A 23,428-nucleotide genomic window follows, 5' to 3' on the forward strand; every position below is an offset into this window, starting at 1 on the left:
CTCAGTAATCAGATTTCTCAGTGCATGTAAACTCTTCTTTCGGATTTCGCTGTGCATATGCGAAACAGACCGTGGTACCGGAAATAAGCAAGCAGCATTGCCGCGAGACAGCAACAAAATACTTTTGGAGCGATGCTGAAACTGACTACATGCTTGATGAAATAAAGGATTTAAGTATTCTTCATCTTCTATATGATGTGTGTTATAGTTTCAGGTAAAGTGGCGCGATGTTTAAAAAAAAAGCCATGGCATGAAGTTTGAGTTTTACATTACATTTACGTCACATCAACTTCTGTAAGTTTATTGGCCAGTTGCCCTGCAGAAATCTGATTATTGCCTGACTCATGTAAACCTGGAGTTTCCCATTATCTGATTACTCAAGAGCATGTGTACGCATTGATCGGATTACTGACTAAATCTGATTTTCTGCAGTTATCGGATTATTAAGTGCATGTAAATGCACTCACAGATAACAAGCGTAACGTTACATGGTAAAGAATGACAAAAATCCCCTTTACTTCACACATCCATGCAGCATCAAACTCTCTCCATCCTTTAAGTTCCCTTTCAGTAATTCTACAATAGACAGACTGTTAAAACTTTTACTGATGAAATGCAAACATTGTATACAAAAAACTAATATACATACATGATAATACAAAACCAGTAATATCTACAGAAACACTAAAACCGATAGCAAATGTTGGCAGAAAAGGGGTGAAAGTGATTGGTTGAAACCATTCCCAGTGCATTGTGGGATATGTAGTTCATCCCGACATTAAGTACAGTCATAATCTATCTCATAGCTGACTGGTTCGGTTGAGTGCTTAAAACTCCTTATTAAAGGATTTTTAGAAACGTCTATAGAGAAAATGAATATGATTTACGCTTCTGGTACCAGAGGCGCTGAAAAAGCAGGCGATCAGCACAGCTCCTCGTACGTCACTTAACCAATCGCTCACTTTTTCAGTAAACCATGTCGCAACTGGTTGGAACAACAAGACTGCCTGACTGGCTAGATTTGAGCAGGTGTGCAACCCTTACCGCCTCTTAAAATAATAAAAAAATCCAGCAACTAATATATATTTTTAATTAATTGTTATGCTATTATTGTGAGATTCTGGGTCATTATTGTGAAATACTATCTCATTATTTTGAAATTCTAAGCCATTATTTTGAAACACTAACGAGAAAGCATGTCAAAAAACGAGGACGTTTCTGAAAATTAGATGGTATCTCAAAACAATCACTTAGTATCTCATGAAATAGTGTCGTAATGGCTTAGCAATTCACTTAGAAAAGAAAAAATAATAATTTGCATTTCTTATTTTAAGTGCCGGGAATGAGCTTCCATATTCCATAGATATGCTTCCATAGGAACTAGGTAAATGTAACTTCTTACAAGAAAAAAAAAAAACAACGTGGGTGGGAGGATTCGTTGTAATACGCATGTACGCGGATTCAACATGGCGACCTACATGAGATTGTTTTGCCTCGAACACTTTCCAGCGCATTTACACCCTTTACACGTAGCTGTCAGTAAGTTACAGTTCACTAGAAGGTTTCCGAGCTGCAGTGAACTCACCTGTGCGTTGTTGTTAACTATTCGTGAAATTCAGGCGTCCAGGAAACCAGGCTTTTTAGTTTGCGCCCACGTAACAGCGGAAGAACAGATTGATGGCAGTGCGCTGAGTGTCTGCAGTAACGACAACGCTCTTGGGGTTTATGTGAGCAAAACGTTTCTCTTACACTACGAACTGCAAGAAAATACAAGAGGAACTGTCCGTCCACTGCAACTTCTGCCTCTTAACAGGATTGTTATTGGCGCTCGAACAAAGCAAAGTTTTAAATGGGCATCCTCAGAGAAGTTCTCCAGCGTTCTGCTTATACTGGCATCGTGTCATAAACAGACATTGTTGGCACGGCAAGGCGATGTGTTGGTTTTGCCATACCACCCTTTGCTTGGCGATGATACCACACAGATAAATCAGTATATGTCAGATCTGGTTGTGTTGGAGTGTACGCCAGTCACTCAGGGAATGATTACCATCCACACTAGCGTTGTGGTCTCTGATTGCAGGGATCTTCTGCTTAGTCATGCCTTGCTGGACCTTGCTGTCACCCCACTGGGCAGACCTTCAAATTCATCCCTGTTTGCTTCTGACTTTGCCCATTATGCAAACAGTCTTGGTCCAGGGAGCTCCTTGTTGAACAATAAACTGTTGATATCCTCTGGCTTTACAGGTTTTCTTCAGGCTCTTGAGTGTAGGCTAGATGTGAAGGTTGTTGATGTTGCCAGGCTCTACAGGCAGGGTAAACTGAGCCTGAGAGTAGAGCAGGATGCTGAAGTGGACACAGACAGCATGATTTTTGTAAACAAGAACTTGTTACTGAAGCTGGGGTTGTTCAATGGGGAATGGGTTGTATCTGCACTGTGCCCTCCTTTGGGGAAGGGAAAAAAGTCTTCAAGGACAGAACTAGCGCAAAGTCCTGGAGGAGCAGAAAATGAAAGCACCTCAAAGTCTACAGCCAAGGCCAGAGGGGATGTCCACCTTGCTAAAATCATGGCATTTAATGGGGACAGGTTTTCAGACATGGATGCTGGTGATAATGTGGGTTTCATCTCACCTGTTCAGTGGTTCAACTTGTCGAATGGAGAGCCAATACCGGTTGGGAATAAAGCTGTCAAAATAAAGGTGAGCAGTGTTGAATCACATGTATGTCTATATTTAGCCACGATTCTAATGCGTTAATATGGGCTATTCTTGAAATGATTTTTGCAGAGATGGAACCAGGCACCATCAGAGACAAGGTTGAAACTATCAGCAAGTGCATGCTGCTCTGCTTCACCTTCATATGCCAAAGAACTTCACATTGAAACTGTCATATCTCCAGATTACAACTCTTATGGACCCTTTGACAATATTCTCTTTAAGCACTTCAGTACACCAAGGTTCAAATTATTCTGTATTAATACTCATGCTCATGAAATGTTTTTAATAGTGTGTTATGTATGTTAAAAGGTTTTTCTTAATTTTCCCTCTTATTTGTATTTTAGACTCGTCCAGCAGGGATGGATATTGGGTATCCCAACCCAAGGATGTCCTGATCTTGTGGAGAGCAGCTCTGATGGAGTTACAAGGTTTTTATTCTCTTTTGCATATTATTATTCATTTTTGCATTCTAGCTTGATTTGATTTGAAATTGAAGATTCAAGGAAGCTGAAAGTTCATTGTAAAGGTTGTAGAAGCAAAACAGCTGGATATATCTCAGGGTGTGTCATTTCTTTACCATGCAGTCATCCTGCATTACATTTTCTTTTCTGTAATCCAGTGATATTCCCTGCAGGTGGCCAGTCTTATATTTTAAAGTGAAGCAGGTAACAGGCTTTTCTGAAGAGGAAGGAGAGGTGGCATCTTATCTTGCAGATACAGACCACACCTCTTTGTATATGGTAAGGACGAACTCTGAGGCAACTCAAAGTAAAGCTTGCCACAAACAGCTCGATAATTTCCATATCTTGAGTCATATCTTGTCCTTTGTTACTGATCAGGAAACAACAGTGCAAGACCAGTTACTTGTGGCTTATTGTCTTCTGAAATTCGGAGGCTTTGTCTTAAAAGGGCTGTGTTCACCAAATATAGTAAATACCCTCAAAACTTGCTTTTGCACTTTAACCATTGATTTCTTTGTAATAATAAAACACGATTGAACACCTTTTGTGATAAACTGGAGTGTCAGTTGCAAGCCAGATCTAAGCAGCCAACATCATTGCCAGGCGTCACTAATGCTCTTGTGGCTGAAAGGAATCAGATCCCCTTAGCAACATTCCAGTATCTAATGGAAAATCTTCCTCGAAGAGTAGAGGACGTTACTGCAGAAAAGGAGGATCATCTCCCTATTAATACCCTTCATTTTGCTTGATAATGCATTTGATAAGCTTGAGTCCAAAAGAGGGGTGTAACAATACTCTTAGTTCATTGTTTAACTTGATTCATGATATCAGGTTCACAATTCAATATTCTCTGTGTTTTTGAACAAAATTTGTATGAACACATGCTGATGTGTATTAAGATGATTGTGACTTTTAGTGATCAATGTTGATCATTGTTTTTTTCAAATATTGCTGTTCTTTTAAATTGCAAATTATCATTCTTTCAGCATCACCAACTAATCAAACACACCCATGCATAGTTTCTCTGCCATTTGGAAAGTTTATTAAATGATCTTGTTCAGAGGAATGATGTCAACATGTTAGTTTGGCAAAATTTTGGTTTCCAAAAGAACCACTAGATGTGTTATACATCCTCTGTGAAGAATATAGTCATCATTATAAATGATAAATTATCAAATTAGAATTATATGACTATCTGAGAAAATACAAGTTGTAGGGTAAGGCTCTGTAAAGCTCACACATACTTTGTTACTGAATTTGGATTACGATAATATTATATTGTGATAATTCTGCGGTCAGTTTTATTTTTTGCCTAAATGTACATTATTAGACAAGCTTTGCACATTGTCACATCGCTTATTGTTTGCATCACAATGTATTGTCACAGTGTATTGTTACACCCTTAGTCCTGATACTTTTGGACATTAACTGTGCTGTGTAATTGTGAGTTTATATGTGTACATGTATACTTACTGAAAGCTTAGATCAATTCAGTTTGTTATTGGTTGTCTGCAGAGAGGCTCTACCAATAGCCTGGCACCGTGTTCTGTTTTGGAGGTGGGTCCATCATTCTGGACATGTCTGTCCCCTCCAGCTCTCTCAAGCACTGTTGAGCAACTTATCACAATCATACAGCCCCACCTCACTGAAAGGTCAGTGTTCTTGCACTATAAATTATATAAGAAAGTAGTAGCGTTCTCCGTATAAAAACAATAGTTGTTTGTTTTTAAAATGCCTAAAAAATGCCTTGTATATCCAAAACAAAGGTAAATGTGTTTAAAAGTGTAAAGTAAAAGTGTTTGTTCTTTGGGGTTTTCAGTTTTCACTCACTGTTTTCTTTGTATGTAAAAGGTGTGCTACTTGGAAGCAAGGCTGCTCTGTTCTTCTCATGGGTCCAAATGGAAGTGGTAAGGTCACAGCAATCAAGGCAGCGTGTAGGAGGCTACATCTGCATCTGCTGAAGGTCTCAGTACACTCCTTATTAAACCAAAGATTAAATTAGTGTTCTGAGCCACCTAATCAGTCCGAACTTTTGTTTATGGTATTCGCAAAACAAGATTTCTCAGTAAGTTGGATAATAAAGTAAGGACTGTCCAGTAGCCCCATAGTCCTTCTGTTGGATAGACTTATTTGCCTATCGTAAAACCTTGTGAAATACCCCCATCTCTTAAACACCTGTTGCAGAAAAAAAAGGTCTGTAGAAAGAAGCTTTTTGTGATTTGAAAAAGAACATAAATATGGACTCTCTGGTGGTTCCTAAGGCCTGGGATGAGAACCTATGAATTTGACCATCCACAAATATAGTACAACACATCAAAACTGTAACTACACTCTGCTTCTCCTTGAGACTGTAGTTCAGATTCATTATAGTTTGAGGTTTGCATTTTCTTAACCGAGTGTGTTTTCACAGGTGGACTGTGTGACCCTCTCCGGAGACACTGCAGCTGCCTGTGAGTCTAAGATGAAGGCAGCCTTCCACAAAGCTGAGCTCCATCACCCTTGTGTGCTGTTGCTAAGGAACCTGCAATTACTTAGCCAGCGACGGGATGGCACCGAAATGGACGCTAGGGTAGTCTCTGCTCTTTGCCAACTCGTTGCTGACACCCACTCAAGGTAAAGTAACAGATTTTGCTGTTGTGTAAAACTTTTGAAAGATCTTTTCCTTCATACTTTGTAAATTCACACAAGAGACAAAAATGACTGCATTAAAGCTGAAGTAAAAGTGAAATTATTGCAACAAACTGTAGGTGCTGTTAAACATATGCAGAAACAGTTATAAGGATAATGTGAACGCAGACAATGGAGACACATACTTTTCTTCAGCGAAATGTCAGCGTGCTCCGGCCAACGGAATATGTTCTCTTCCAATGCAGTGTAATCGTGGTTGGCTCTGTGAGTGACCAGCGGGGTTTGTCCTCAGATGTGATGGCAGCCTTTGTGCACCAGGTGGCGATGGACAGTCACTCAGAGGAGCACAGAAAGGCCATTCTCACCAGCCTAAGTGAAGACCTCTCCCTGGCAAAAGATGCCAGTCTTGCCAAGATTGCTAAGCAGACTGCGGTAAAAAGGCCTACAAAGATTACCTTTTCCAACTTTTCGATACATACAGTGGCAAATTGTCCCTTACTAATGACAAGTCTGTATTATGATTGGTTGTTAAGTGTGGATCTCTTCTTAGTCTCATTGACCATCGTGCTCTCTCTGAAGGGTTTTGTATTGGGAGATTTCTGTACACTCCTCACCAGTGCTGGAAAAGCAGCTCACCAGCGGCTGCTGACGACTTAGTGAGTTATTCACTTCTTATTTGTATCATTGGAAACTTTGTCCTGCATAACTACTTTATAGCATGTAATGTTACATAAACCCAAGACATACATAATCATACCTGGATAGATCAGGTCATTAAGTTATCACAGTGATTTTTTTAGACGAATATTGTGAGTTACCCAGAAATCAAAATTGCCTTTTTTACCTTTGTAGTCCATGTTTTAATGTCCCTGGTTATATTATGCATGATCCATAATATTATATAATTTTGTTTAGGGACAATCTTTTATCAATTATCATTTATCATGCTGTGATTTTAGGCACCTCTAAAACATCTGCTTTTTGGGCACTGTATGTTGACATGAAAGTAATGAAAAAAAGAGAGGATTTCCTTTGGTTTTAGGGCCTTGTTTTATATACAAGCCTGTCTGGTTTTCTGCATAGCTATCCACACGGAGCCAGTGCTCAGGAGGAAGAGGACCTGTGTGTGTGTGGTGTGACTATCATGGCTGCTGACTTTACCAAAGCTCTGGAGTCCTTACAGGAGGCCCACTCCCAGGCCATTGGAGCACCTATGGTAAGTTTACTTTAGGACTATTATTATATTATTATTTATATATATATATATATATATATACATATATATATATATATATATATATATATATATATAAAATATTATTATTAATATAGGACCCAACATTGCAAAAGCACCAGGGTTTAATTCTCTCATGTATATGCTAGTTATATATGTAACTGTGGTTATGTAAGTAGTGGATGACTGCCAGGGCGGTTATTACCAAGAGGAGTGGATGGTTTTCTAGCTGTGCAAGTTGCAGACCAAGAAATAACAGATGAGAGCAACACATCTGGGTACTTTGCCATTGTGTAATGCCCCTGCCCCTTTTTGGGTGAAAACAGCCCCTCTAATTTGTCTGGCCTTTCTAATTTGACAAATTCAGAGGTCTTTGACAATTTAATAGCATAAAATAACAATACCCTACTGATTTATAGCTATTAGGAGCCCAGATCCTATGGCTAGTCAGGAAAACAATTATGCTGTTGCCGATCAACGATTGCAGTCATTATTTAGAAAAAGAAAAAAAAGTGGACAAATTCCCAGTGGCTGGAGGTATCATATTCACAATTTGATTCCCTATAGTTTTATTATCATGGCATCAATGCAGCATTTAGACAGACTTTGAATTTGGATAATGACGATAACCATGACATAATCACTTCTGCCTACTCTCATCCAAGCCAGACAGTCACCTCATGACACCAGCATGTGACGTAGTCAAGCTTAAATATACTCAAGTCACACTGCAGTCTTCCTTGGAACCTGGAGCCATATTGCATAAAATTCATTCTTTTTTCTGAAGACAAATTTGTATTACAGAAGCTTAATTTAGGAATTTTATCTTACAGCATCTTAAGTTAGGAAGTTTGAACAGTCAAAGTCGACAATCAATTGTTATGTCTGTTACCAATCAACCAACAGTTATGCATGGCTGAAATGTAAATACCTGATCAAAATAATGTGCAAGTGTAAGTTACAGCTACCACTATGAAAAAAAGGTCATACAAATGGTGATTACAAATATTGTGACAGCTATCCATGCTGTTTTTCAAAGCATCACTGCTCCCCAGTTTCACTTATTTCCCAAATGCTTTAGCTGACAATACTAACATTGCTCTTCCTAATAAACAGCCACACATTCAACTCCTAATTATTCAGTACATCACTGTAATATTATATTGACGAGTTTTCATCAACATTAAACAGAAGTTAGGACACTGTTGGTGTTCTCCTGAAGTTAGGACAGTATTTAGGAAGTTTAAGGTGGGTTGCATTAAGAAGGATTAAATTAAAACAGAGTTTAGAGCTAATCAAGGATTTGTTAAACTGGGTTTTATTTTAAATCGAGTTGTGTTGCACCACTTAATTTTAAAAATGGATTAACAGATCTGTGATAAAACCTCTGTGACTTCCTGATTTCAACCCAATTTGGACTACACATGTGCAGCAAAGATATGTTGTTTCCAGTTGTTGCTACCCAGGCTGCACATAATTAATTATACAAATTAATTAATTCAATCAGTACTACAAAGGCTTTAAAAATACATTTTGTACAGCAATTTTGATAAACAGAGCAGAAACAATCTGTTCAATTCGTATTAACATTAAGATCTTACGTAAAACTAACCACAGAATAGAAAACAAATATAGATAGAAAATAAATAAATGAATTTTAAAAAATGTAAAATGTAACAATGAGCACAGGGCATTTTTACTACACATGAATTCTCAGTATTTGTGTAAAAAAAAAAAGCCAAATATTCTTTTTGGAATGCTAACCAGTTGCGAGAGTTTTTAAAGATTCTGCATTTATATATGTAGTATTTAGCCAAAATGGTGAAACTGTTAACTAAAAGTTACTAAAAATAACTAAAATTTCTGAACATTTTTATTTAACACAGGGTGCGATAGAGGCGATTTTTCGAAAACCCTATTCATTCTGACCGCAGAGAAATCGAGCTTAGAACAGGAGTTACTAATGTGGGCATAACGCCAACTACAGAATGATGCACGACTACTGTGGTCTATTCCTCCTGACCCTCTCCTCTACTCATTCTTACGTGGTAGGAGAAGAGGAGGTGGAAGGGAAGTTTCTGGATGCAGCCCAAATCGGGTTGGTTGACCTACATTTTCGCATATGCGTAATCCAAATCAGGTTTCCTTTCAAAAAGAGAATTCCTTGAGAAAATTACCACTCTGTAATGTCTTCCGGGTTTCTCAAACGCTAGAAGGCCATCGAGCAAGGCCGAAATGAATGGGTTAATATGGAGCATTTGAGCAAAATCATAGTTAATACAAAAGAATGCATTCATTTCCTGAACCCAGAACAACATAAAACATTTAAACCCCGCTGTTATATTTTTAACCACTTTTGAACTACAAGTAAGTTTTCCTTGATTTTTTAGCAAATTTGAAATGCATGCTGGACAAACGGTAAGAAACTTTAACTTTTCGTTTTTAGCCGTTTAGCTTCATTTCCCTCCATTCATTGAAGACTTGCTCTCAGGAACCCCCTGGTGATTTGCAGTCATGTTTTTGATATGAGGGGAAATAGGAAGTGCCCAGGTTCCTCTTAAACTGGTTCAGACATTGACAGTGTGTACACCAGTGACCTGGTGTTCTCAATGGGGACCAGCTGATGTCACTTCCTCATCAGCTTCTCATGCGCTGGATAGAGGGAAGGCCTGAGACTGCAGTAGATCTCCCATAAATCTCCCGCGTGCAGTTCAAATTACTGCAATGTTTGTAGGAGCTGCCCAGCAACAATTTGTGAACATGTTGAAGGAATATAAATCACAACCATTCAACACAATAGTACACTTTCACCATATAGCAAATTTTTGTTACTACTTTCTAATAATGGTCATTGTAAAACAAATTTGAAAATGATAATATAAAAATAATAATAATAAAAATAATAATAATGAAAGATTCGAGATCCTGAATAATAATAATTATTATTATTATTTTACAATCAAAATGGAGCATAACTCATACATTACTGAGTAATAAGTACACAATAATAATAAAATATAAAAGAAATAAGTAAATACAATACATTCGTCCAAGGTTATAAAAATGTCTGTACCCACTTCCTTGTTGGTGCAACCCACACTTAGTCAGGTTAGTATGTTTCTGTAATATTGTTTTCTTTTTAGAGTTAGAATTTAAGAGCTGTTATAATACCTGTAATAGCTACTGTCCTAAATGCAATCCTAACCGAAGTTGTCATGGTGCCTAAACAGATAAAATTTCAGAGTTAGGATGTTTCTGTGATATGGCCAATGGTCTGTTCTTGCAGACTCAGAGTGACCAGGAGCCCTGGCAGGCTTCCACAGCTCACCCACAGTTACAGTAACTAAAATTATGTGTTGTATCTTCTTACCAAGTCAATGAATTAAATCCACAATGTCATGAAGAGTGCCTTAACTGCAGCCCATACCCAGACTGGTCTGTGTAAGCTGCTCGGCTAATGGACTGATTAATGAACCCAGGATTGAGAACTTTGGGTAAGAAGGCTAGACTAGGTTTTAAGAAAATATTTGTATTATCTGAGACACATGGATAGCTCACAGACATGCTTAGCCCTAGAAACAGTGAGCAAAAATGGTTGTCTTTAAGGAAACCCACCTAAGAGCAGCCTGAACTTCAAAGGACGTATGACACAGGGTGGTGCCCTAAGTGATTGGGACAGATGCAGTCTCTTCGCCCCCTTTCGAAAGGTGTTCACCAGCTTATGGAAGCTCAACAAGGAGCCCTTAGGTAGGGCCAAGCAGCTTGCTAGGGCTGCCGCATAAACTTTCAGGGTATAAAGGGTCCTTCCATTGTCAAACAGGGACTGCAAAAAGGAAAGCACCACTTCAACGGTACATGAGAGCGGGTCTATCTGGCTGTTAGAGCACCAGTTGGTAAACGACTTCCATCTGCCCTTATCTAGAGTGCAAGTGTAGGGGGCTCTGGCATTCAGGATTGTGTTTCTAACTTCCAAGGAGCACAGTGTCAGCTCGGAGGTAACTCCAAGGGCCACAGCTCAGTGCTGTACCTGACCCCCCACCCCCGAGCTGAGAGAGAAAGTCCATGCAGACGGGCTGTTCCCATGGAAGATCAGTGAAGAAACAGCCCATTGAGGGCAAAAGTTTTCAAAGCTCCTAAATAGTCACTGGGGTGCGTTAACAAATTACTTGGCCCGAGAAGCGAGAAGAGAAGGAGGTAGACTCCAGTGTGACTTCTGAGCTCCACTGTGTCACGCTCTGGTGTCACAAGATGACTCTTTGGCATATTTTCTCAGTGTTCAGCACTGCAAGAGAACCATCCACTCAATAAGAACCACCCTGGTGGTCAGAAGATACAAAACATAACTATGGGTGTATACAACTAAGGGTGGTTTTGTTGTATAGTTTAATTTGATGTCATTTAAAATATACTGATGTTCCATTGATGGCCTAACTAAACTTTTCGCTACTGGTGACATTTTTATGATGGAAACAATCAATCTGTTTAGAGAGAGCTACAGTTCAGGAATTAAAGTTTATCTTTTGTGAATGGCAGATCCCGTCTGTGAGGTGGCAGGATGTAGGGGGTCTGCAGCATGTGAAGAAAGAAATCTTAGATACCATCCAGCTCCCTCTGGAGCATCCAGAGCTGCTCTCGCTTGGCCTGCGACGCTCCGGTCTGCTGCTCTATGGGCCACCAGGCACCGGCAAGACACTGCTTGCTAAAGCTGTGGCCACTGAATGCTCTATGACCTTCCTCAGGTGGGGATGCTGCATCATTTTTTTTAAAAAGCTTGTATGTTTTCTCCATTCCAATAAGCTTGCGCTTGTGCATTTATTGCTTTTACCTTAAACACACTGACACAATTCATAGGCAATGAGTTTGAAGCTGGTGTGTTAAAAAAACTAAAACTTGATGAACTGTCAGTGTTACTTTGCTGTGAAACAAATACTATGATTGTTCTGGGAGGTACATGACTGATGATTGCTTTTGATTCCAGTGTCAAAGGGCCAGAGGTCATAAACATGTACGTGGGCCAGAGTGAGGAGAACATCAGAGAGAGTAAGAATCCATTTAGGGAAATGTACTCATTTGTTCACTTATCTTGTAATTAAATCCCCATGACCCCTGACCAAGACTCCCTTAGTGTAACCCTTCATAATGTTAATCGGCAGATTTGAACAGAAGCAAAAAGTCCCAAGTTAAAAGGAAACCTTTTTTTCTTTTTTTCTCTATGTCTTTGTAAGTGTTTAGCAAAGCTAGGGCTGCAGCTCCTTGTATCATCTTCTTTGATGAGCTGGACTCTTTGGCTCCTAACCGAGGTCGCAGTGGAGACTCAGGAGGAGTGATGGACAGGTCTGTTACATAAAGAGCACTGGTTAATGCTGAATAATTCAACACTCAGTCTCTGTAAAACCTTCACTGGAGGCTGTTTAATGAAGCCATTTTGCATATATTTGTTTTGTGCTTTTGACAACAGAAATTGTCGCAAACCAGCTTCACAGAAATCTGGCATCAAAGGCTTAAAGAATGCTTTATTCAAAGACTATTTATGTTAGTCTAGTAACATGCAGAACAAAAGCACCCATTCATAATTTCTGTGTTGCAGTATACCCCAAAAACTAAAAAAAGACCACAAATTTTTAAAATCTAATAAGAAAAATAAGGAAACATAATAAAAAGAATGGATAAAATAAAGAAAAATAATCTTAATAGGTTATCATGTACACACAAGTACACATAACCTGTTACACAAAGGCTTAACTAAAATCCTAAAGAAAACCTGCAGGCTCTAAGGAGAGAGAGAGAGAGAGGTAGGGGTGAAAGCACCCGCAGGTGTTTTCCCCGTCTAAGGCCTGATTCACACATACTGTGTCTGCGTGGCATGAGCAACGCGGAAAGTCATGCTTTTCATTTCGGTGCCCATGTTAACTGGTCAGTGCTTTCGCAAGGGCTACACGTGCGAAGAGGCAGAGCATCCCAGACACCGCACTGAAGCAGCATGGTATTCAGAGAGTAGACCCGACGCAAACGCAGAAGCAGGATGAGTGAATAAGGTCTTACACAGACTTGGTCAAAGATGTTCTAACTTTATGCAAATTAAATGTAAAAAAAAAAAAACAAGTTCTGATTCATCATTACAAATTAAACCAATTATAATGCAGATTTGAATTGGTTCAGAAACCTAACTAAGCACAGTGTCTTTGGAGAGATTCAGTCAACAAAGTTAGTGTCCATTATGCGCATCTTAACGACATAGGCAAGAATTGCTCTCAGTCAGGCCCAAGGCCTTGAAGGTTTCCAAATAGTCACCTTTCAACCAGTTATACAATGATGGAAATACCTTATTCTACGTTCTGTAACATAGGCCACCACCATGTCTGATAGGACAGAATGGAGATGGACTTAAAGACGTTTTTATCTCATGTCACAGCATCCTTCTCGAGAAACATGTGACAGGTCTTGCAGAGACACAAAAGCCAAAGAACTATTATTCTTTGGTGTTAGAAATATATTCTTAAGGAAAATATTCTATATTAAAGAGATTCACATTTGGTTATGGGAGATAATCTATATCTCTTCAGGCCAGTCAGGTGGCACAATGTGCTGAGCTGAATTAAGAAATATTGCTTCCTGGTGCTGAGGTGTTCAAGTTCAAGTGGTCTTTACTGCAGTTCCTCAATATAACTTGTATACATTGGACAAAATGTTGTTTTTCAGGTCCTAAGATGCAACACACAACAGCAGCATATTACACAGGACTACATAAAGTCTAGATACACAACAGTGTGAAACGAGTGCAGACTTCACACAAAAAAAACACCAGACAATAAATATACAGAACAACAAAAACTCAAGACAATAAATGAACAGAACAAAAAAACAATACACATGACGCTACTACACAAAAAAGCAAAACAATACACATGAATTGTGGTCCCATAGCAGCATTCAAAGATTAAGATTTAAAGAAGATATGCAGGTACAGGTGTGCAGTGATGGTTAAGGGGTTGTGGGATCAGTGTGTTCAATAATTTGACCGCCTCAGGGATGAAGCTTGTGGCTGAGTCTGGTGGTGGTGGAATGAAAGCTCAGAAGCTTTTGACTCTCTCCAAAGTTAGACCCTTTAATGTAAGTAAACGGTCACTAAATCATATGTATACACTATATAGTAAGTAAGTAAGTAAAGTTTATTTATATAGCGCTTTTTACAACAGGTGTTGTCACAAAGCAGCTTTACAAGGAAATGAGCATTACAAAAAGAAGTCCGGGTCCGAGCCCCCATGAGCAAGCCAGTGGCGACAGTGGCAAGGAAAAACTCCCTAAGAGAAACAGGAAGAAACCTTGAGAGGAACCAGGACTCAGAAGGGGAACCCATCCTCCTCTGGTCGACACCGGATAGTAAACATTGTTAGTATAAAGTATTATAGTACAAAAAACAGGGTAAAACGTGAAGGAAACAATTAATTTGAATAGTTCAGTTCATGCAGCAGAAGCAGCAGCATCAGTGGGGTCAGGTTGTGAGGGTGAGGTTTGCACGGTGAGCAGTGGCACCCGATCAAGGCAGCAGAGGCAGCAGCATCAGCAGCAGGATGGGCAGCTGTTCAACTCGGCAAAAGAAAGAGAGGAAAAACACAGTCAATGGGTGATTGATTAATTTGAATTAGTTTGAATGATTGATTGGTTCAAGTGAATAATTTTGAATAGTTCATGCAGCAACAGCAGTAGTATCAGTGGGGTCAGGTTGTGAGGGTAAGGTTTGCACGGCGTTGAACAGCAGGAGGCTCAATGTTGGTAACCCGGTCCAGAGGGCTGGCGAGCAGTGGCACCCGATCGAGGCAGAAAAGGCAGCAGCATCAGAACGCACAGGATGGGCAGCTGTTCAACTCGGCGAAGAAAAGAAAGGAAAACACACAGAGAGGAAAACACACAGAGTTAGTTCTGTAATGGGTGACCGATCACAAATTACAGTGTTAGCAGAGACTCTGGCAGGTATAGAACTAACAGGGAAAACTAATTACCAAAGGCTTGAATATACAAGTAGGTTTTTAGCCTAGACTTAAAGACTGAGGCTGTGTCTGAGTTCCGAACATTAACAGGAAGACTATTCCAAAGCTGGGGGGCTTTGTATGAGAAAGCTCTCCCCCCTGACGTAACTTTATTAATTCTGGGTACTAATAGTAAGCCAGCACCTTGTGATCTAAGTAGGCGGGATGGTTCATAGTGAGATAGAAGTTCACTCAGGTACAGCGGGGCGAGTCCGTTTAGTGCTTTATAAGTCAGCAAGAGAATTTTATAATCAATCCGAAATTTTACTGGCAACCAGTGTAAGGCTGATAAAACTGGGCTGATATGGTCAAACTTTCTGGTTCTAGTAAGAACTCTGGCTGCAGCGTTCTGGACTAGCTGAAGCTTGTTAATGCTTTTGCTGGGACATCCAGCCAGCAGGGCATTACAGTAATCTAGCCTTGAAGTAATAAATGCATGAACTAACTTTTCTGCATCCTGTAGAGATAATGCATTTCTCAATTTAGCAATATTGCGAAGATGCAGGAAGGCTGTTCTAGTAATATTAGTTATATGTGTGTCGAAGGACAGATCAGGGTCTATAATGACACCAAGGTTTTTTACATATGAGCTTGATGCAACTGAGAAATTGTTAAGTTTAAGTGTTAAATTAGACAGTTTGTTTCTAGCTGCTTTTGGACCAAGAAGCAGAACCTCTGTTTTATCTGAGTTTAGAAGGAGAAAGTTACTCGACATCCAGTCCTTTATGTCTTGTATACAGTCTTCAATCTTGCTAAGTTTAATTCTATCATCTGGGTCGCTTGCTAAATATAACTGAGTGTCATCGGCATAGCAGTGGAAGTTTATGCCGTGTCTACTGATAATGGTGCCCAGTGGTAGCATATATAAAGTGAATAATACAGGTCCTAAAACAGAGCCTTGTGGAACACCATATTTTACTTTTGTGAGAACAGATGATTCACCGTTTATATTAACAAACTGATACCGATCAGTGAGGTAGGACCGGAACCAGGAAAGAGCTGTTCCTGTTACCCCTACAAGGTTTTCTAGTCTGTCTAGTAAGATAGTGTGGTCTATTGTGTCAAATGCCGCACTAAGATCGAGGAGGACTAACAAGGACACATGATCTTGGTCAGAAAATAATAATAGGTCATTTACAATTTTTACTAGTGCTGTTTCTGTACTATGATGTGGCCTAAAACCAGATTGGAATTTTTCATGTATTTGATTCCTATATAAAAAGGAGCTTAACTGTTTTGCTACAACTTTTTCCAAGATCTTAGATATAAAGGAGAGATTCGAGATGGGTCTATAATTTGAAAGTTCGCATGGATCGAGGTTAGCTTTCTTAATCAGCGGTCTAATCACTGCTAGTTTAAGAGATTTTGGGATGTACCCAAGGCTAAGAGAAGAGTTTATTATCGACAGAATAGGCTTGGTTATTTCCGGCAGAATTTCCTTGAGTAAACCTGTAGGAATCGGATCTAGCATACAGGTAGATGATTTCGCGGAAGAGACTATTTTAAATAGTTCATTTTCTTGGAGTAAGGTAAACGATTCCAACCTCTCTGCAGGAATTATAATATTTTCAAGATTGAGGCTGGCATTATGGGGAAGCAGGTTTCTAGAGTTTAATTGCGTATTCTGAATTTTCTGCCTAATTTTTTCAATTTTATCACTAAAGAAATTCATAAAATCGTTGCTGCTATAGGCTGATGGCATCTGGGGTTCACTAACTGTTTTGTTCTCTGTTAGTTTAGAGATTGTGCTGAAAAGTAATCTAGGATTATTCTTATTGTTTTCTATGAGAGAGGAGAGATAAGCTGAGCGTGCTGTAGCAAGTGCTTGTCTATAGTCTGTAAGGCTCTCCTTCCAGGCGGACTGGAACACTTCTAGCTTAGTCAGGCGCCATTTACGCTCAAGTTGTCTGGCGTTCTGTTTTAAAGCCCGAGTGTTGTCATTATACCAGGGGGCGAGTTTTTTCTGCCTTACTATTTTACTTTTTAATGGGGCCACACTATCTAGAGTAGATCGAAAACTATTCTCTAAGAGCTTGGTCATAGCATCTAGCTCAGTAGGATTAGATGGACAGATGAGAGCGGCTGATAATTTAGGAAGGTTTCTAATAAAGCCACCAGCTGTGGAGGGAGTTATTGTCCGCTTGACACAATAACATGGTGATGAACGCACATTACCACTAAAGTGAATTTCGTAAGAGATTAAGTAATGGTCAGAGACTGCTGTGCTCTGGGGGAGAATGGCTAAGTTATCTATGTTTACACCAAAAGTCAGTATTAAGTCTAGAGTGTGGTTGTGGTAGTGTGTGGGCCCCTTTATGATTTGGGTGAAACCTATGGAGTCTATGATAGATATAAATGCCTTGCTTAGTGCATCTTGGGGATTGTCTAAATGGATATTAAAATCTCCGACAACTATTATTTTATTTGAAAGCGTTATTAGACTTGATAGAAACTCAGAGAATTCCTGTAAGAACTGAGAATACGGCCCTGGTGGCCTGTAGACTGTAATTAGTGTAAAGGAATTTTTATGTGTTCCTTGATCACTTATATTAAGAAAAAGAACTTCAAAAGAAGAGAATGTATAGCCTACTTTCTGCCTCACGCCTAAAGCTTTAGTATGGATGGTTGCTATACCTCCACCTCGGCCGCTTAAACGAGGGCTATGTGCATAGCTGTAGCCTGGGGGTGTGGCTTCGTTTAGACTAAAGTATTCATCGGGTCTAATCCACGTTTCTGTGAGGCACAGAGCATCAAAGCTGTGATCGGTAATAATTTCATTAACAACGGCGGCTTTAGGAGTAAGGGATCTTATATTAAGCAGTCCTAGTTTTAGACCAAAGGTGCTGTCACTGCAAACTGGTGTAACTGGTCTGATATTAATCAAGTTACTGAAGCAAACTTTTCGAGGCTTTTTGATGGTTTGTTTTATTCGGGGAACAGACACAGTCTCTATTGGGAGAAACCTATGAGCATTTATATTTATAGAATGAGCATTTGTTACCCTATTTACAGTATAAAAGCTAGCAATCGCATAATCTTCAGCAGTAGCACTATCATAATGAGCTGTAGCGTTTCTATCTTTGCCGCTACTTACGTGGCCTTCGCTCTGGAGTCAGCGGATGGCCCTCTCGATGTTCCGTGAGAGAACTATGGATCCCAGGCGACTGGGGTGGAGGCCGTCCCTCCGGAAGAGCGCTGGCTGTTCCCAAAACGAAGCCCAGTTGTCCACGTAGGTCAAGCCGTTGAGGGCGCACCAGCCGCGGAGCCAGGACTGCAGCGCGAAGAGCCTGCTGAACCGCTCGGATCCCCTCCTGTAGGTGGGTAGCGGTCCGGAGATGACGATCCTGGCGTCCGTCTTCTTCCTGGCGGTGTCCAGCAGCGTCTGGTAGTGCTCCTTCAGGACCTCACTTTGCCGGTCGAGGATGTCGTTGGTCCCGACATGGATCACCACGGTCCCGAAGGCGTTTCGTCTGAGAGCCGAGGGGAGGTGCCTGGCTATGTCTAAGACACGAGCACCTGGAAAACAAGAAACAGTGGCATGGGTGTTTTTAACCTTTACTTGAACGTGGCGGACAATGGAACTACCAATAACGTAAACAGAGTCCTGTGTAGAGCGCCGGGGCGCCGGGGCGGGTGACGAGGTCCGGGGCGCTGGGGCGGGCGGCGGCGAGGAGGCCCGGGACGTAGGTGAGGGCGTAGGCGGTGAACAAAGGACGGCGAAACGGTTGCCGGAGGTGAAGATCGGCTGGGGCGGCGGTGAGGGTCTGCAGGGCCCTCTGCGGCGCTGGCGTTCCCAGGGACCATGCGGGGCTGGCGTGAGAACGGTGTCTCCCGGCGTGCGGAAAGACGACGCTGGCGCCACCACCGAGGGGGAAACTTCCCGGGTGGCTTCGAGCATCGACTTCTGCCGAAGGAGCTCGTCCTGCTTCTTCAGTAGGACGGTGATCTGTCGGTCCAGCCGGGCCAACTCTACGCTCAGAGTCTGGAGGGCGCGTTTCTGGGCGGACGCCATGGTGGATGGGCTGAGGGAATAACTGAGAGATAGATAGAGAAAAAGAGAGGGAGAAGACAAAATAAGAGGGAGAGGCGTGAGGGGGTTAGCGGCCTGCTAACTGCAGAATTTTCAACTAATTTTCAAGTAAAGTTTTCAGGTAAAGTTTGGACGCTGCTCGATCTGAAGTTCTAAGGTGTGCTGCTCTCTGTCGCTCGCAGTGACGTGCTCTCTGTCGCTCGCAGTGACGTGCTCATATATAAAATATATAAAATGATAACCATAGAAATGAAGTCATTCTGAAGAGTTGCGAAGCAACCTGTCACTTGAACAACACACAAATTCTTGTAGATGGCAGAGCCCTCAGTCTGATGGCCACAGCTGCTGAACCACAGCAGAACACCAAAAATAACCGTTCTTTGGTTTAATTCCTGCTTTGTGTTTACTGGGAATAAATGGGGTATGGTGAAGTTACTTCACAGTGAGCCCGATGGCCAAGACTGCAGTGTTATTTCAGCAGAGGATAATATATTTATAAATAGACTGTAGCTTCGTTTCTGTTGATGGCAGGAGCGGGACAAATGATTTCAGTTTTCTGCAGGAGCGGGATGAAATCTTGCAGGAGTGGGACTGAAAAAACAGTCCCGCGCAGACTTATAGTTTGAAGCACTCTGGGACCACTGCCTGGCTCTGACAAATGTTGAAGATGTTGTTAAGGTATGTTGTCAAGGCCAGCAGCCTTCCAGGGGTCCACTCTGGAAAGACATACACCATGAGCCTTTGGTGTTTTGAAAAGTGTCCAGGTATTCTCTGTGCATAGTTGCACTTTGCCGATGTGATTTCTCGGGACAGGTGGGCTCTTTCCTGAAGACAGCATTCCGTGTTTTCAGCATCACGCAAATTTCTGCAGTCATTGTCAGCTTCTGCATAGCACATGTATTGATCATCTTGAAAAAACTCTCACCTACGCATTTGCTAATGTAGCCAGTCACAGATGCTGTATATTCCTCCAAACCAGCTGTATTATAATATGTAGAAGCCTCCCTGAATGTGTCCCAGTCTGTCCCAGTGCTCAAATCCAGGTTCTCACCTGTTTCAGAACTGGTTGGGCATGCTTGCGCAGGGATTTGTATGCTGAAATGAACATAACAGAAATGTGGCTCAAACACCCGAGGTGGGTGGTGGGTGCAGCTTTGTACACGCTAGGGATATTGGTGTAAACAAAGTCCAGTGTGTTTGTTACATGAGTCGCAAAATAAACGTGCTAGTAAAATGTAGGCAGCACTCACTAGCTGATTGGTATGTTCTGGTTTCTGACTGTCTGCTTTACTGTGGTAGGGTTGTGTCTCAGCTCTTGGCTGAGCTTGATGGCCTGCATTCTTCCAGTGATGTCTTTGTGATCGGAGCAACAAACCGTCCAGATTTACTTGACCATTCGTTGCTTAGGCCTGGCAGGTAGGAATATAGACTTCTTTACCCATTCAGTTCCTGAGTTTCAATATTTCTGTTTGCTTTTGTAATCAAGTATTTATTTTGTGCATTTCTCCTCAGATTTGACAAATTAGTCTACGTTGGGATCAGTGAAGATAGGGAATCGCAACTGCAGGTTCTTAAGGCGATAGTACGAAAGTGAGTCCTTTAAAATTCTCTTTTAACCTTGCCAGACGATTTTCAGGACTAAGTTCCACATTGTCAAGAGCAGTGTTTCCCAACCCGGTCCTCAGGTCCCCAGACAGTCCACATTTTTCCTTCATACCTATGTATTTTGAGTTAGGTTGGCACAAAATGTGGACTGTCTGGGGGCCCTGAGGACCAGGTTGGAAAACACTGGTCTAGAGAGCGTTTCTGCTTCTCCATGTTTGCTGGTGACTTAGGGTGGTAAAGTTGTGCTGAAACCAGATATATATAATACAAATGTTTGTGCCTGATTGTGTCTGCAGGTTTAAGGTGGACCCCACTGTCAACCTCTCAGACATAGTGGAGCAGTGTCCTCCTCAACTCACAGGAGCTGATATATATGCACTATGTTCAGATGCCATGATGTTTGCTATTAAGAGGAAGATGTTGCGCATCAGTGAAGGTTATTCAAGTGCATGATTTCACTATTAATGTTCAACATTCTAGGTCCGTTTAAGGCGAACCCATTACAAATGCACAGATACGGCAGTGCAGTCTGTCTTTAAATCAGTTAATCATTATTAAAAAACACCATGTCATCTCTAATGGTTTAAATGCCATGAGCAGGAAAAATATGGCCCGCCTGTCTTGTATTATACCAAGAGCCACACTTTTTTTAAACTTAAGGTCCCATAGGCACGGCACTTTTGTTTCTCATCTGGTTGGTTGCAAAAGCAATGTTCATTCAGAACCAATTTCAGCATATTGTTTTATCCAGGAGCTAACCTTGAGCTTCACTTCCTTTCATCAGAGACTTTTTTGTTAATGTATACAGACTATGTAGTTAACATTGTTCAACATAAATGTAATTTGCCTTTAAAACAATCTTCTGAGCCCATTAAGCATTCTGCAGTTCACGCTACATATTTTTTAAATAACATTAAAGATATTGACCATTCATATGGAGCTGAATGGAAATGTCAAAACAAAGGTCACTTCCTACCACCCTTGAGTGGTTCGGTAGGGAGGTAAGGATGTCATTTGTGTTAAATGTCACCATTTTGGCATATAGCTCTCCATTTTCCTCTCCTCATTAGCTGAGACACTATGGCAAGATAAAAGGAAACACCAGTCTTCACTTGACATTTCAAACACTTTAATTTCATTGAAAATGTTCTAATGCTTTTCACAATGTTTTGTTGTCATATGCAGTACCTTATATAAAAAGCATTTTAATAAGGAGCAATATAATACCCTCGTGATCATTCAAGCCTAGGTAAAGTTCATGAGAAAAGCAATAACGAATAACACATCAAAATCTTGTTGACAATACAAGTCTTTTTTTTTTTCTCTTGGTCTCTTTCATTCATGCCCAGGTCTCGAGTCAGAGGACAGTGTGCTCACACTGTGTGCCGAGGACTTTAGCCGGGCCCTTGATGTCCTGCAGCCATCTGTGTCTGAGCAGGAGCTGCACAAGTACAAACTTATCCAGCAGAAATTCACCACAAAGTAACACTACCACTACCACTAGCACGACTGGGTGGAGTTGGCCATTGCTGCATGTACCACCTCATTCTGTGCATTGCTGGGATGCGCTGTCCCAACTAACTTACATTTAGTGTTATTACTGGAATAGTTGATAACTGGAACTAATCACTGTGTTGAGCTGAGAATTGTTAAATTATCATAAACTTTAGCTAATTTAGGAAACGCCCTTTAAAATTCAGCATTCAGCAAATGATTGTGCTGATAAATTCTACTGCTTTGTTACTGTAACACTATGCAAGCAACAGAGAGTCTCCCAAATGTAGGAAAGGAAGTGGATATAATTACTGGTTGGTCTCCACTGCCCACACTAATGTGTATGATAAATGACAGTGAAGGCTTTCTTTGTGGACTTTTTTTTAACTGGATAATGCTTGAGTGCTTGGATCGAAACCATTCATTAGTCTCCTGTAGTCTGTGTCAATACTGCCCAAGTTTTTTTGATCTTCCTTGAGGAAAACTGAAAGTAAGGAGGAAAGTCAGCTCTGTAAAAACATGTGCTTGCTCACAGGTAGTTGATGTAGTGTAAACAGATTTACCTATTACAAGTTTTGAGATGAAAGCAGGTCATCCACAATGCTCATTTTACACCATAAATCAACAGAGATTTTGACTTTCTTTTTATTGAATGGACACACTTGAATAGATATTTGGTCACACTTTATATTAAGTGGTAATGTTTTGTAATTCATTGGATAATTAATTAATTTGCTATGCAAATGGTTTGTATATGTGTTGGCATATGTTAAGTGAAATGGTCTAAGATTTACTAATTGTTCCTCTTTGTTATATAAAAAAAAAGCTAATTTGAAAGCAAAATAAAGAATATGAAGAGAAAACAATTGAAAACAATGTTCATTTCACTTTTCAGATTAAGAAAAGCTTTACTTCTTGGTCCATTGTTGTTATGTTGTTATAACATACTTATTACAAAGGACAAATAGGACAGCTTAATATAAAGTGTTACCTTGTTTATTTAATGAAAAAGTAAGTATGTAAAACCTATAGAGATGAAAAACTAAACGTATCAGATTCCTGCAACAAATCTATATGTCATGGTGACATAAGAGCTAGGAAAAAAATAAAAGACAATATAAACACAAAGGACAGAATTTCAAATAAGAAAATAAATTTGATTTCATATGTAAACTTTCAAACTGTGCAAGCTTATTTTTTTTTCCAACTTACAGTGCTTTCTGGCATCAGTTCCA

General features: G+C 40.4%; 1 protein-coding gene across 1 annotated transcript; it reads left to right on the forward strand.

Annotated features, from left to right (window-relative positions):
• The first annotated feature begins 1,442 nt into the window (after positions 1 to 1,442).
• Positions 1,443 to 23,049, forward strand: pex6 (peroxisomal biogenesis factor 6). The gene is made up of 17 exons (XM_036586111.1): positions 1,443 to 2,696; positions 2,784 to 2,953; positions 3,059 to 3,142; positions 3,349 to 3,454; positions 4,691 to 4,827; positions 5,027 to 5,138; positions 5,586 to 5,788; positions 6,049 to 6,235; positions 6,383 to 6,459; positions 6,887 to 7,019; positions 11,571 to 11,776; positions 12,016 to 12,077; positions 12,263 to 12,371; positions 20,394 to 20,510; positions 20,607 to 20,684; positions 20,996 to 21,135; positions 22,049 to 23,049. The coding sequence occupies exons 1-17, from the start codon at positions 1,467 to 1,469 to the stop codon at positions 22,183 to 22,185; spliced, it is 3,288 nt and encodes a 1,095-aa protein (XP_036442004.1). The 5' UTR covers positions 1,443 to 1,466; the 3' UTR covers positions 22,186 to 23,049.
• Positions 23,050 to 23,428: the final 379 nt, after the last annotated feature.

This window comes from Colossoma macropomum, unplaced genomic scaffold (genome assembly GCF_904425465.1).
Source record: "Colossoma macropomum unplaced genomic scaffold, Colossoma_macropomum, whole genome shotgun sequence".
NCBI classification, from domain to species: Eukaryota; Metazoa; Chordata; class Actinopteri; order Characiformes; family Serrasalmidae; genus Colossoma; species Colossoma macropomum.

Bases quoted from the DNA above. Each gene is read 5' to 3' on its own strand.
- pex6 (XM_036586111.1), top strand. From the start codon at position 1,467: ATGGCGACCTACATGAGATTGTTTTGCCTCGAACACTTTCCAGCGCAT. The intron at 12,372-20,393 runs GTCTGTTACATA...TTACTGTGGTAG, and splicing joins TCAGGAGGAGTGATGGACAG to GGTTGTGTCTCAGCTCTTGG. The intron at 21,136-22,048 runs GTTATTCAAGTG...ATTCATGCCCAG, and splicing joins GATGTTGCGCATCAGTGAAG to GTCTCGAGTCAGAGGACAGT.